The 12,124-nt window shown below is 35.3% G+C and overlaps 1 protein-coding gene and 1 long non-coding RNA gene across 7 annotated transcripts; one reads left to right on the top strand and one right to left on the bottom strand.

The window, feature by feature from the left end:
• Positions 1-400: 400 nt before the first annotated feature.
• Positions 401-2,336, bottom strand: LOC111404668. Its single transcript, XM_023033440.1, has 2 exons — positions 2,019-2,336; positions 401-1,912 (listed from the first exon to the last, which is right to left on the bottom strand). Exons 1-2 carry the CDS (start codon positions 2,334-2,336, stop codon positions 401-403), a joined length of 1,830 nt encoding a protein of 609 aa, XP_022889208.1.
• Positions 2,337-7,991: 5,655 nt separating this feature from the next.
• Positions 7,992-10,484, top strand: LOC111403976. 6 transcript variants are annotated; one of them, XR_002704602.1, is made up of 4 exons: positions 7,993-8,429; positions 8,669-9,047; positions 9,116-9,214; positions 9,462-10,484. It is a non-coding gene; the product is annotated as an uncharacterized LOC111403976 (long non-coding RNA). The 6 variants fall into 6 exon arrangements; XR_002704604.1 differs by having other exon boundaries at positions 7,995-8,429; positions 8,669-8,866; positions 8,986-9,047; positions 9,116-10,484; XR_002704600.1 differs by having other exon boundaries at positions 7,992-8,429; positions 8,669-9,214.
• Positions 10,485-12,124: the final 1,640 nt, after the last annotated feature.

Here is a 12,124-nt window from a genome sequence, read left to right as displayed (position 1 = left end):
AGGTTTCAGTTTCCACAAATGTGACATCCATAGTTATGTAAGTGCAGTTGGTAGAGGGATCATAGCATCGGTAACCTTTATGATGTACACCATAGCCCAAGAAGAGACAGCGAAAAGCGTAAGGATCAAGTTTCGTTCGTTGACTTTTATGGATATGCACATAAGCCACGCAACCAAATACTCGAGGAGGGAGTATTAATATAGTGGGTATGGTGACGTGGGATGCCAAGACTTGTAATGGAGTTTTAAAACTTAATACTTTAGAGGGCATCTGATTAAGTAGATGCACTGTAGTGGATATTGTGTCAGGCCAGTAGCGATTTAGGACATGTGCTCCATGGAGTAAAGCACGAGCTGTCTTGAGAATATGTTGATTTTTGCGCTCGAAAATGTCGTTTTGTTAAGGAGTCCGAGGGCATGTTGTCTCATGAATTAGACCATGGTGTTCAAAGTAGGTGCGAAAGCGTTGATTATCATATTCGCCACCATTGTCTGATCGTATAACTCGGAGCTTGGCTGAGAACTGAGTCCGAATCATGGCATGGAATGACTGGAATACTTGTAGTACTTCATTCTTGTGCTTCATCAGGTATAGCCATGTCATGCGAGTACAATCATCGACAAAGATGACAAACCAACTAACCTTAGATCCAATAGAGTTAGGTGATGGACCCCACACATCAGAATGGATTAAAGCAAATGGAATACTCCTTTTATTCATACTTTGCGAATAGGAAGCACATTGACTTTTGGCCAAAATGCAAGTATTACATTTGAAGTCAGAAAGCACAACATTTGAAAAAAGACTAGGTAATAAATGTTTCAAATAGCTAAACAAAGGATGTCCCAAGCGGCGATGCCAAAGCCAAATCTGTTGTTCATTTTCATTACTTCGTATGTGATGTGCGCATCCCACACTGAAATTATCCATGTAGTATAGTCCCCCTCTTTTAGTACCACGCCCAAGTATCTCCTTCGTGAGAATATCCTGAAGAAAACAAAATGTAGGATAAATGAGTACCGCACAATTTAGTTCAGTAGTAACCTGACTAGCAGAAATTAATTTATGTGAAAGTAACGGCACAAGTAATGTATGAGATAAATGTAATGAGGGGGACAAAGTCACAGAGCCGGCTCCTGTGACTTGAGAAACGACCTCATTGGCATTTGTAACACTGGTGCGTCGAGGTATGGAATTCTGAGTAAAATCTTTCACACCATATGTCATGTGGTCAGTGGCTCTAGAGTCGAGTAACCAAGCACCCCTATTCTCGTCCCTTGAGGTGGTAGTTAACGCGGAACCAAAATTACCTATATCTAATGTAGGACCTGCACTTTGAGGAGACTCAATTTTGGGTAGTAGAGACAATTGGGGTTCAGCGGTCACCACAGCCACCTTACCCTTACGCCCATCTGTACCTCCCATGTCCCTTTTCTTTTTTTCCTGTAGTTCGTGCCACCAGTCTGGATACTTGTTAAGTTTAAAGCAATTGTCACGTGTGTGCCTTATATTTCCACAGTGTGAGCATTTAGCCCCTTCAGCCTTTAATTTTCCACTGTTGGTGCCGTGTGTTTTGTTGAGAGCCATAGACTTCGACCCATTAGAAGAGGCAATAATTGGACCCAGCTTAATTCCCTTGGTGGCTAGAACCGCACTGAAGGTGCCGTCGGCGTCGATGGGGGCCATAACTGCATGCCTAAGCGCCTCCCTGCGAACATGTGCGTAGGCTTGTTCTATGGAGAGAAACTGCTTCATCTGCAATACGCTGTTGCGAATGCTGTCCAGGTGGTCGTTGTGTCCATCCAAGAAGGTGTAAACTCTATCTTCTTGGACCATCTTGTTATAGTGTTGAATATCGGTGGCACATTCCATTGGATTGGGGCGGCGAAAGTCAATCTCATGCCACAGCCCCTACAAATGCATATAGTATTTTTCCAACAGACCTTCCGATTGTCTCAGTCGAGTAACTCGTCGTCGGAGTTCATAAACTTGAGACAAATCACTACCGTCGCAATACATCGTAGCAATCACATCCCATACGTCCTTCGCTGTGGAAAAAACGAATGAAGTTTCCAATAAGGGCTGGGTCCATGGAGTTAATTAACCAACTCTTGACAATGGCGTTGTCCGTTCGCCACTTTCGAAAGTTGGGATCAGTTTGTGGAGGCAATGGAGAATCACCATTCACATAGTCAATCTTGTCTTTTCCAGAGATGTACATCTCCATAATTTGGGACCACAAGGCATAGTTAGTATCGTCCAGTTTGATGCCAATTGGTATTGAATTTTCGATGTTTGGGTTTGGATGTTGAGTTTTGGATAAAGTTTCTGCCATTTTCTAGGTAAATTCTTGGAATAAAGTTTCTGGATTGGGTGGGAAATCACCTAAGTCGGTGATAATTCTAGTATCGGCCATGTGTTCGAAGAAAGGTTTACAAGAAGAGGGGTATGAATGTTTGATAGAGGAGGTGCCCTGGATTGATATTCTGCTCTGATACCATGATAAAACGGTAAGCACTTTTTCTCATATGTTTTATTCCATTGAATGGTGTACATATATATAGGAAAAATATGTGTCCTATTTAAGCTATACATAATTGGTGCCAAAGATCATGGTTGACCCCTTGATAATGGGGATTTACATTGATTGATTGTATTTCCTATTTTGATTCTAACAGCTCACACCAACAGCACCAACGAAAGTTTGATTCTGAATTTTTGTTTGACATTTGAAAATAAGTGAGCAACAATCATTTCTTTTATTGTATTCCTCTAAAATTTATATAAATAATACAAGACTTCTGTTAATAGATTTCTTATGTGTAGACTAGTTCTGTAAATTATGTTTGGTTCAAAAGTAGTGGCGTTAGTTAGCTTCCAACATGGAGATGCATGTATCTCAAAACTTTCTTCTATATGTGTGTCTGTTTAAAATGTTATGCATTGTTGTATCATTTCAGAGTTAAGGAGCATGTTAAAGCCCGTGTACACTCTTCGTCCATGCATTTTTTTATTGGGCATGGACTCCCCTCATGTGAGGGGAGTGTACACGAGCGTGTCAACTGCCCGTGTACAAATATCAAAATCCTAGAGTTAATTATTAATTACATGACCATGAGTTTAGTCATAAAACCATGGTACTGATTATGAAATCTTTTTCTAAATCCATGTTCCCCGTCTCATTTTTTAAATTGCATCTTCAAAGTCTCGTTTCAAACTTTCATATTGAATTTATAGCAATGAAATAGACCTTTCTTGTAAGGTTGGAGTTCACTGCATTAAAAACCTTTAAAAGAAAAATAAAATTTAATCACCTAAATTCTGTAAGAGTGGATAGTGTCAGTACCTAAAATTTAATGGATATAATAAGAATTTAAAATTTACAAGTTAATGCTTTCATAAGCTGCATTCATTGTATTTCCCAAAGTAGAATGACAAAGTTTACATATTTATGCAATGTTCAATCTTTTCGTGTTGCGCATAAATAAAATTTTTATGGTATTAGAAAAGAAGTAACTTTACAATTTGAATAAAATGTGGTTAACCACTGTTGAAAAAAAAATATAAATTTCCAAAATAAATGAAATGATTTTACTCTAGTGATTTCAATATAACTTGTGAACTTGTTAAGAAAGTGATTTCTACTTATGATGAGCACGTGTGTGTGTGTGTGTGTGTATATATATATATTACTTTTGTATGAATTTTTCATTAAAAAAATATTTAAAATAAAATACATGGCACTTAGAGCTCGTCAATCTACTACCGTCCGATGAATCCAAAGTATGGATGAAATGTTATGTTTCAGTTTACTTTCAAGCATGATTTATGAATCATTTAAGCTTGAATTCATGAAATGCTTATGATATTTTGAATGAAATATGTTATGAATGTTATTATTTTGTTTTAATATACAAGAAGGTATAATGATTAGCTATTATATTAAAAGCTATTATATTAAAACCCTAGGAGCATAATGTATAATTTGATATCATTATCATAGATAAAACATAATTGGACATTTACATGACAGACAAGGTTAGAATTTATTAGACGCTATAAAGGCCACAGTTTATAGAGCAGCGTTGAACCGTAGGTCCATCATCAATCCAATGAGAATTACGTGACTAACCCTGACTCGTTCACTTGTTGAACACGTGTGCAAGACATCTATGAGAGATGTATGGCAGCTGTGGAAGCAGGACTGAAGATCACGCATATTGTGGTTGTGAATAACCTCAACGGGAGACATGGGTGTTGTAGTTAGGGATGAGGTTCTAGAAGGTAAACCTTTAGAGCACCCAAACACAATTGTGTTAGGCATATATTGTCATGCTCTTTTAAATAGGTGGAGCGAGAGTCTAAAATCATGACCGGAGCTGGAAGATGAGATCGGAGACGAGATGGGAGATGGTGTCGAGCCCTAGCTCGATCTCGAGTATGAGTTGGACATAGAGGAAAATCCTAAGTGGGAGAATGATGATGATTTTGGGTTGGAATTTAAGAATGGTCATGAGCATGAACTAAGCCACTGGTTGAGATGGACATAGAGTTCGCTGACACAAAAGACTTCTCCAAAGATGAAACTTCACCAAAGAAGATTCGCATGATTTGTAGGAATTAGAAACTTAGATTCTATTTTCTTTATACTATGATATATTTCTCTTATGTTATTGGAAATTCAAACTAGTTAAACTATTGTATATTCTTAATTCAATGAGTATTATTAATAAAAAGAAAAAAATTCCTTTGAACATATAGAGCTATTTTGTTGTTTAATATTCCTAAGAAAAAAATTATTTTTAATGATTTAAAGGAAATGGCAGGACAATAAGACCAAACAACTATGTTCAGGAATCGGATAAGGGCAATACACAACCTTGGTAGAAATCAAACACCAGCACCAGCACTCCTTAGAATGTACCGACAGATGCCAACAACACAAGATCAATTGTGGAGCAGTTCAGTTGTTTTAAGCCTCCGTTTGATGGCAAGGCAGTCCCTTTAATAGTCGGATAGTGGTTAAGAGGATTGGAATGAATCTACGACACATGGCATACACTAATACACAAAAAGTGTCATGCGCCAAATTTATGCTAGTCGAAGCAACATGTTAATGGTGGGAGCCTGCTTCATGCACCAAAATCGAAGCACAATAACATACTATGACTTGGGCACAGTTCAAAGAAGAAGTGCTGACAAAGTACATTTCCCAATCCCTGAGGGATCGAGAAATGTAGAGTTCCTACTAGTGAAACAGGGAAATATGTCGGTTGATGAGTATGAAAGGAAGTTCAAAAAACTTTCTAGGTATGTTACATATCTTGTAGACACCAAGGCAAAGAAAGCTAGGAGGTTCGGACTAGAGTTGCATCCAGAGATTGGAGGAATAATGGCATCTCACCATACTACTACCTATAGTGAAGTCCTTTAATGGGCTTAATCAATTTTTGATCGTCTAGAAATAGATCGAATGAGTGAGAAAGGTAATGAATATATGGGGAACAAAAGTGGAATGGATCGAATAAAAGGAAAGAGTTTGGACAATTTAATAAGGCTAATACAAAATTAGGATTATGATCAAGTAAACCAAATAAAATTACTCCATGATGTTCTAAATGCAACAAGGCAATGGAGGAGAGTACTTATTCGAGAAAAATGTGTGTTATTGATGTATCCAAGAAGGCCATTTTGCCCCAGATTGCAACGTATACCTACCTAAGAAAGACTATGAGCAGGGCAAGAATGTGAAAGTCAAAGTATTTGCCTTAACTCGAGAACGGGCAACAGAGGATACAAATGTAATTACAGGTATTCTATCAATATCTAAACAACCTACATATGTCTTTATAGATTCAGGAGCTACTCATTAATTTATCTCTATCGCATTTATCGATAAATCATGTACTACATGTTAAAAATTCGATAGTGTTCTAGAAAATTTCATTCCATCGGGTAAAATTTTGAATATCAATCAGATCGCTAGGATGGTAAAGTTAGCAATGAATGGAAATTAATTAAAAGTTGATCTATACCTCCTAGATATGAAAAACTTTGATATCATTCTAGGAATAGACTAGTTAGGAAGCAACCATGCAACCATTTGATATTTCGAAAAAGAAGTAATTTTTCAAAAGCTTGGGGAAGAAGATTTTAGATTCTCGTTGCACGAGTTAAGTCTTTTTCTCGCCTCATGGTAGCCACGAAGACAGAAAAGATGTTAAAGAAGAAATTTTGTCAAGGATTTCTAGTGAGCATATCTAGGACTTAGGGATCGAAGGTCACTATTAGTAATGTACTGATTGTACGAGATTTCGTTAATGTATTTCCTAATGACTTATCCGGCGCATCACTTGATAGACAAATAAAATTAAAGATGCAATTGCAGGAATTGTTGGATAAAAGTTACATCCGACCAAATATGTCTCCTTGAGGTGCATCGGTTTTGTTTGTAAAGAAAAAGATGGTTCAATAAATATGTGCATTGACTATAGAGAACTAAATCAGTTGACTATCAAAAACAAATATTCACTTCCTCGAATTGAAGACCTTTTTAATCAGTTGAATGGTGTAATAGCATTTTCCCAGATTGATTTAAGGACTGGTTATCATCAATTGAAAGTAAAGGCAACCGATATTACAAAGACAGCATTTAGAACGCGTTGTGGTCATTATAAGTTTACTGTAATGCCCTTTGGATAAACGAATGCTTCTACAGTATTTATGAATTTGATGAATAGGATATTTCATCAGTATTTATCAATTTGTCATTGTCTTCATCAATGACATTTTAGTGTATTCAAGGAATAAGGATCAATATGAAGATTAAGGAAAGATAGTTTTGGAAACGTGACGAAGGGAGAAATTGTATGCTAAATTCAAGAAATGTGAATTTTGACTTGATCGTATAGTTTTACTTGGTCATGTGGTTGCGGTGCAAGGGGTTAAAGTAGACCCTTATAATGTTGAGGCGATAACCAACTGGTCTAGACCAACGAATGCAGGAACAAGGATCAACATGAAGAACAATTTAAAATAGTGTTGGAAACGTTACAAAGGAAGAAATTGAATGCTAAATTCAAGAAATTTAAATTTTGGCTTGGTCTCTACTAATGCAGTTTGGGAAGGTAATCGCATACGCCTTAAGATAACTAAAACAACATGAACAAAACTACCCTGCGCATGATCTAGAGTTGATGGCGGTAGTACATGCTCTAAGATATGGCGTCACTACCTTTACGGGGAAAAATACAATATTTATAATGATCACAGGAGCTTGAAATACTTCTTTACTTAAAAAGACTTGAATATGAGGCAGAGAAGGTGATTGGAGTTAGTTAAAAATTATGATTGCACTATCTATTATCATCAGGGTAAAGCTAATGTAATCGCAGATACTCTTAGTAGGAAGGTAGTAAGATAACTAGTAGTTTTACTCACAACTCAAGTGCAGTTAACAAATGAGTTCAATAAATTAAAATTAGAAGTTACTCGAGTTATTGCAAGGATTGTGGCATATACGATTCAACCTACTCTTAGGGGTCAAATCAAGGATGCCCAAGACAATGACCTATTTTTGAAGAATTGTACAAGTAAAAGAAAGGATTTTGCAATAGCAGATGATAATCACTACACCAAAAATGATCATTTGCAACACATAAAAGGCAACATTCGATAGTTAAGTGTTGCTAAAGGGGTCTATCGTAACATTTTAATGAGCGAATGTTGCCATTAGTTAACAAAATTGAGCTTTGGCAACATTTTGCAGATAGATGTTGCTAATATCACCTTCCGCAACGTTTATTGAATGTTGCAAAAAGTTTTATTTTTTGCAACGTTTAATAAGCATTGCTAAAAGTTAAGTTTATAACAACGTTCAATAAATGTTGCTGAAACTCGCTTTTGCAACATTCATCGACTGTTGCAAAAATGAACGTTGCAAAAAGTTTCATTTTTCACAACGTCCAATAAACGTTACAAAAACATTCAATAGATATTTCTTTTTGCAACTCACGAGAGACTACAACCTATCTGCCATCTCTCTCTCTCTCTCTCACGCCTACAGTCCTGTTCTAATTTCCACGGCGTCGCCTCTCTCATTCCTCACCAAATCATCGACATCGCCCAACGCCGATAGTCAATTTTCCACAATCAAGAATCGCCGTTCAATAGCAAGGATGAAAATTTAATAGAAGAAGAAAAAGCAACATCAAAGCTAGCTGCTTCAAAAAGGAAACGACTGGCGACGATTAGTATTCCGGTGATGGATATGGGATTTGAAACGATGCGAGATATGGATTTGGATAGGTCGAGTGAAGTGGAGGTGGAAGGAGAAGGGTATTCTTTGTATTGTAAGAGAGGTAAAAGGGGTGGTGTTATGGAGAATCAGTACTCTGCTGTTATGGGTCTTCAAGGGTATTCCATATAGGTCAGTTTTTATGAACAATCCATCAACTTATTTATAATTTTTTGGGGCTATTTTTATTTTCTTATAAATAAAGAACTGGTAAAATAAAACTATTGAAAGAAAAATAAAAAATGGTTTACAATCTGTTTTCTCTTTGCACTTAAAAGGTCGTTAAAATTCAATAAAAGCTGGAAAAGAAAAGAACCTAAATTGGGTGTATTATCAAGAATAGAATCTAAATTGGGGGTTTCGATTTTCAGCTTTCTTTGGTGTATTTGATGGACATGGAAGCGCAGGAGCTGCAGAATTTGCATCAAAGAATTTGGATAGGAACATTATGAAGGAAGTGGAAAGGAGGATATGTGAAGAGGAAAGAATTGAGAAGGCAGTGAAGAAGCAACCTTTGAAACCTTGTATTTCAGGATGATTTACAGAATATGAACTAGAAGGCACTTCATGTATTTGATTAGTATATATTTAGACGATTGGTCACTATTTCACAAATGTTCTTTTACTGCATTTGTGTTCTCATAAATTTTATAATCTAATATGTTATTTTCTATGGTTTGCTTGGCAGGAACATTACTCTAACTATGCAAGTTGCTTGTCAATTGTAGATCTTCTGCAAATAGTGGAAAGGTACCTCATCATCTAATTTGACTTCCCTATAAGAAGGCTATGTCCAAAATTGTTTCATTTTTACACAGGGACCTCAGAGGGCCAGATATTGACAACCTCAGCATAACGATCTTGTGCATTTGGAAGAACAACTCCAGGCTGCATTAATGGAAGCAAGATCTACAAAGGTAAATTTTTTCACCCTATTCTTATACTTAATCTTTTCAATTTCTTCTACTTTCTCTGCACAAAAGATCAATCCTTTTCTATTATTCTCATCACATCTTCAGAGAACACTAACATAAAAGTATCAATTGTCTTCTTTTCATCCTTTCACATTTTTGTTGAAGATATTCTCTGAGAAAGCAAATCTTTTATGTGTTTTTGTGGGTACTCTATATTTGAATGGAGTATTTATTTATTTATATTGGTCAGTTGGACAATGGCAAGAAAGAAAAATATAAATCTGCAAGGACAAAAGCAGAATTGAAAGTGTGACTTTTGGAAGATGATGGAGAAATAAGGTTTAGAGAAAAGTACCACAAGTTTGAAAGAGCTTTGAATGAAGAACTTTGAATTAAGAACTTTTAAAAGCTTGGGAGAATTTTTCAGTGAAGCTTGAAAGAGCTTGTACACAAGTCACTGCATCGGCTGGAATGGTATTTTCATTTGTAGAAGGAGCCTTCATTTCTGCCCTTATGAATGGTGAATGGATATTGCTGGATGAAGTAAATTTGGCTCCTCCAGAGATCTTGTAGCGAGTTATTGGGGTCCTTGAAGAAGAGAAAGGATCACTATGTTTAGTTGAGAGGGGTGATATTGATTATGTGTGTAGGCATCCCAACTTCCGTATATTTTCTTGCATGAATCCTTCAACTGATGCTGGTAAAAGAGGCTTGCCATTTTCGTTAAGGAGTAGATTCACAGAAAAGGATCTGATGAAGAGTATGTTTTAACAAGTAATGCTGAGAAGCATCTGGAAAATGTGGCTCGTGCCATTTTCATTGGAAGATATCTAGTCCTTCTACAGGGACCCATGTCTAGTGGAAAGACTAGCCTTGTTAAGTATTTTGCTACGATAACTGGTCATCAATTTGTACAAATAAATAATCATGAACATACTGATCTACAAGAGTACCTAGGTTCTTATATTACCGATGCAAGTGGAAAGCTCGTTTTCCATGAGGGTGCCTTGGTTAAGGTTGTTCGAAATGGTTATTGGATTGTTCTCAATGAGCTCAACTTGGCTTCATCTGATGTGCTTGAAGCATTGAACAGGTTGCTAGATGACAACAGGGAACTTTTTGTTCCTGAACTGCGTGAAGTTATTCGTGCGCATCCAGATTTTATGCTTTGCGACTCAAAATTTGGATTGTCTCCTCAAATTTTTATAGGTAATGATTGTTCTTTTTTTTTTTTTTGTATATTATTTGTGGAAGAGGTGATTAAATTTTTGTACGGAGGCATTTTTGTATATTATTTTTGTAGGTAGTGATTGTGCTATTTTTCTTTTTTAGTTAGGTGGTGTTGTATCATGTTCAAGTGTATTGATTCAAAAATTTGTAATGAAATTATCAGTTTTTATGCAATTTCAAAATTTGTTCACAAAGAGTCATTTTCAATTTTGCAAATCAATTAATATATATTGGTTTAAAAAAAAAAAAAAGTCTTTTGCAACGTTTATCTAACGTTGCAAAAAACTGACTTTTGCAATGTTGAATAAACGCTGCAAAAAGTCTTCCCTCAATGACAACATCGGTCTTCGCAACACGCAGTAAAACGTTGCAAAAGGTCTTTTGCAGCGGTTTTTGGCGGCTGCAAAAGCCTTTTTTTGGTGTAGTGAATGCTTTGATGTTCGAGGGAAGATTATGTCTGATGAATGGACAAAGAAAGATATATTAAAGAAAGCTCACGCTATCCCGTATGCTACACATCCTGATGGTATAAAAATGTATCGATACCTTCACGATATATTTTGATGGAGGAATATAAAAGGGTTTTTTTTTTATTTTTAAAAGTGTATGGTATGTCAATAAGTGAAAATAGAACATTAAATGTCATCAGGACCATTAAATTCATTAGAAATTTCAGAGTGAAAATGGGGGTAAATAGCTATGGATTTTGTTGTAAGTTTTCCAAAGTCAACAAAAGGACACAATGCCATCTCGATAATTTCAAGGACGAAATTATAATAAGGGGGAAGGCATGTAATATTTCAAATTTTTACTTACTATTTTCATATGGGCCTAATTTAATGTTGTTCATTTAGCAAAAGAAATAGTTCATATCTAACCTTGTGATCACACTAAAATAAGTTAAATAGATAAGTTCAACCACCTATTTGCAGAAATGATTTATTTTCTTTTGTGTGTGTGTGTGTGTATATACATACATACATACATACATACATATATATATATCGTAAATTTTATTTGGATTGAATATTTAAATATCATAGAAGTTGGTAAAATATATCAAAATTATACTAATTTTGAAGCTCATATTAAATTACATAAATTGAACTCAAAAAAATATTTTGTTTAACTTGTTATGTCCTAGTTATTCTAATAGAAAGAAAATGGTTATCTTTTAATATTTTGTTAATATATAAAATATAAAAACGTTAATATCAATTTGAATTTCATTAATAAATTAATTAATGAAAATGTTAAATTCTACATTTAAGTCATAGATGTATGATTGATTGATGGAGGCAATAAATTGATTTATTTAACCTTTGAACTTTTAACAATTATGACTTGAGACGTTTTAACGTTTTGTTTGAGTGGTTAATGGATGTTATATATATGTATAGATAACTAGGATAATATTTTCACTTTAAAAATTTACACCACTTCATTCTTTGCAATTTCACTTCACACGTACACTGTTGAGAAAATTACACAACATCATTGCATTTTCAGATTTCTTTGAGTATCAATTAAGGTAAGAATACATAATGCAAAGTGATAAATTCTCATTTCTTGGTATTTATATAAATTTTAGCATAAAATACTATAAGCCATTCGGGTCAATTTCTATGTAAAATTCTCCAGGATAGACCATTGGGTCAAATATGTAAATTCTACGGGATATAG

Source organism: Olea europaea, chromosome 11, assembly GCF_002742605.1.
Source record: "Olea europaea var. sylvestris chromosome 11, O_europaea_v1, whole genome shotgun sequence".
NCBI classification, from domain to species: domain Eukaryota; kingdom Viridiplantae; phylum Streptophyta; class Magnoliopsida; order Lamiales; family Oleaceae; genus Olea; species Olea europaea.
Note: the sequence above shows the minus strand (reverse complement) of the source record. Positions and strands in the feature narration are given on the sequence as shown.

Coding starts and splice junctions, on each gene's coding strand:
- LOC111404668 (XM_023033440.1), bottom strand. CDS start 2,336: ATGGCAGAAACTTTATCCAAAACTCAACATCCAAACCCAAACATCGAA. Junction 1,913..2,018: donor TGGGATGTGATTGCTACGAT/GTATTGCGACGG, acceptor ATGCATTTGTAG/GGGCTGTGGCATGAGATTGA.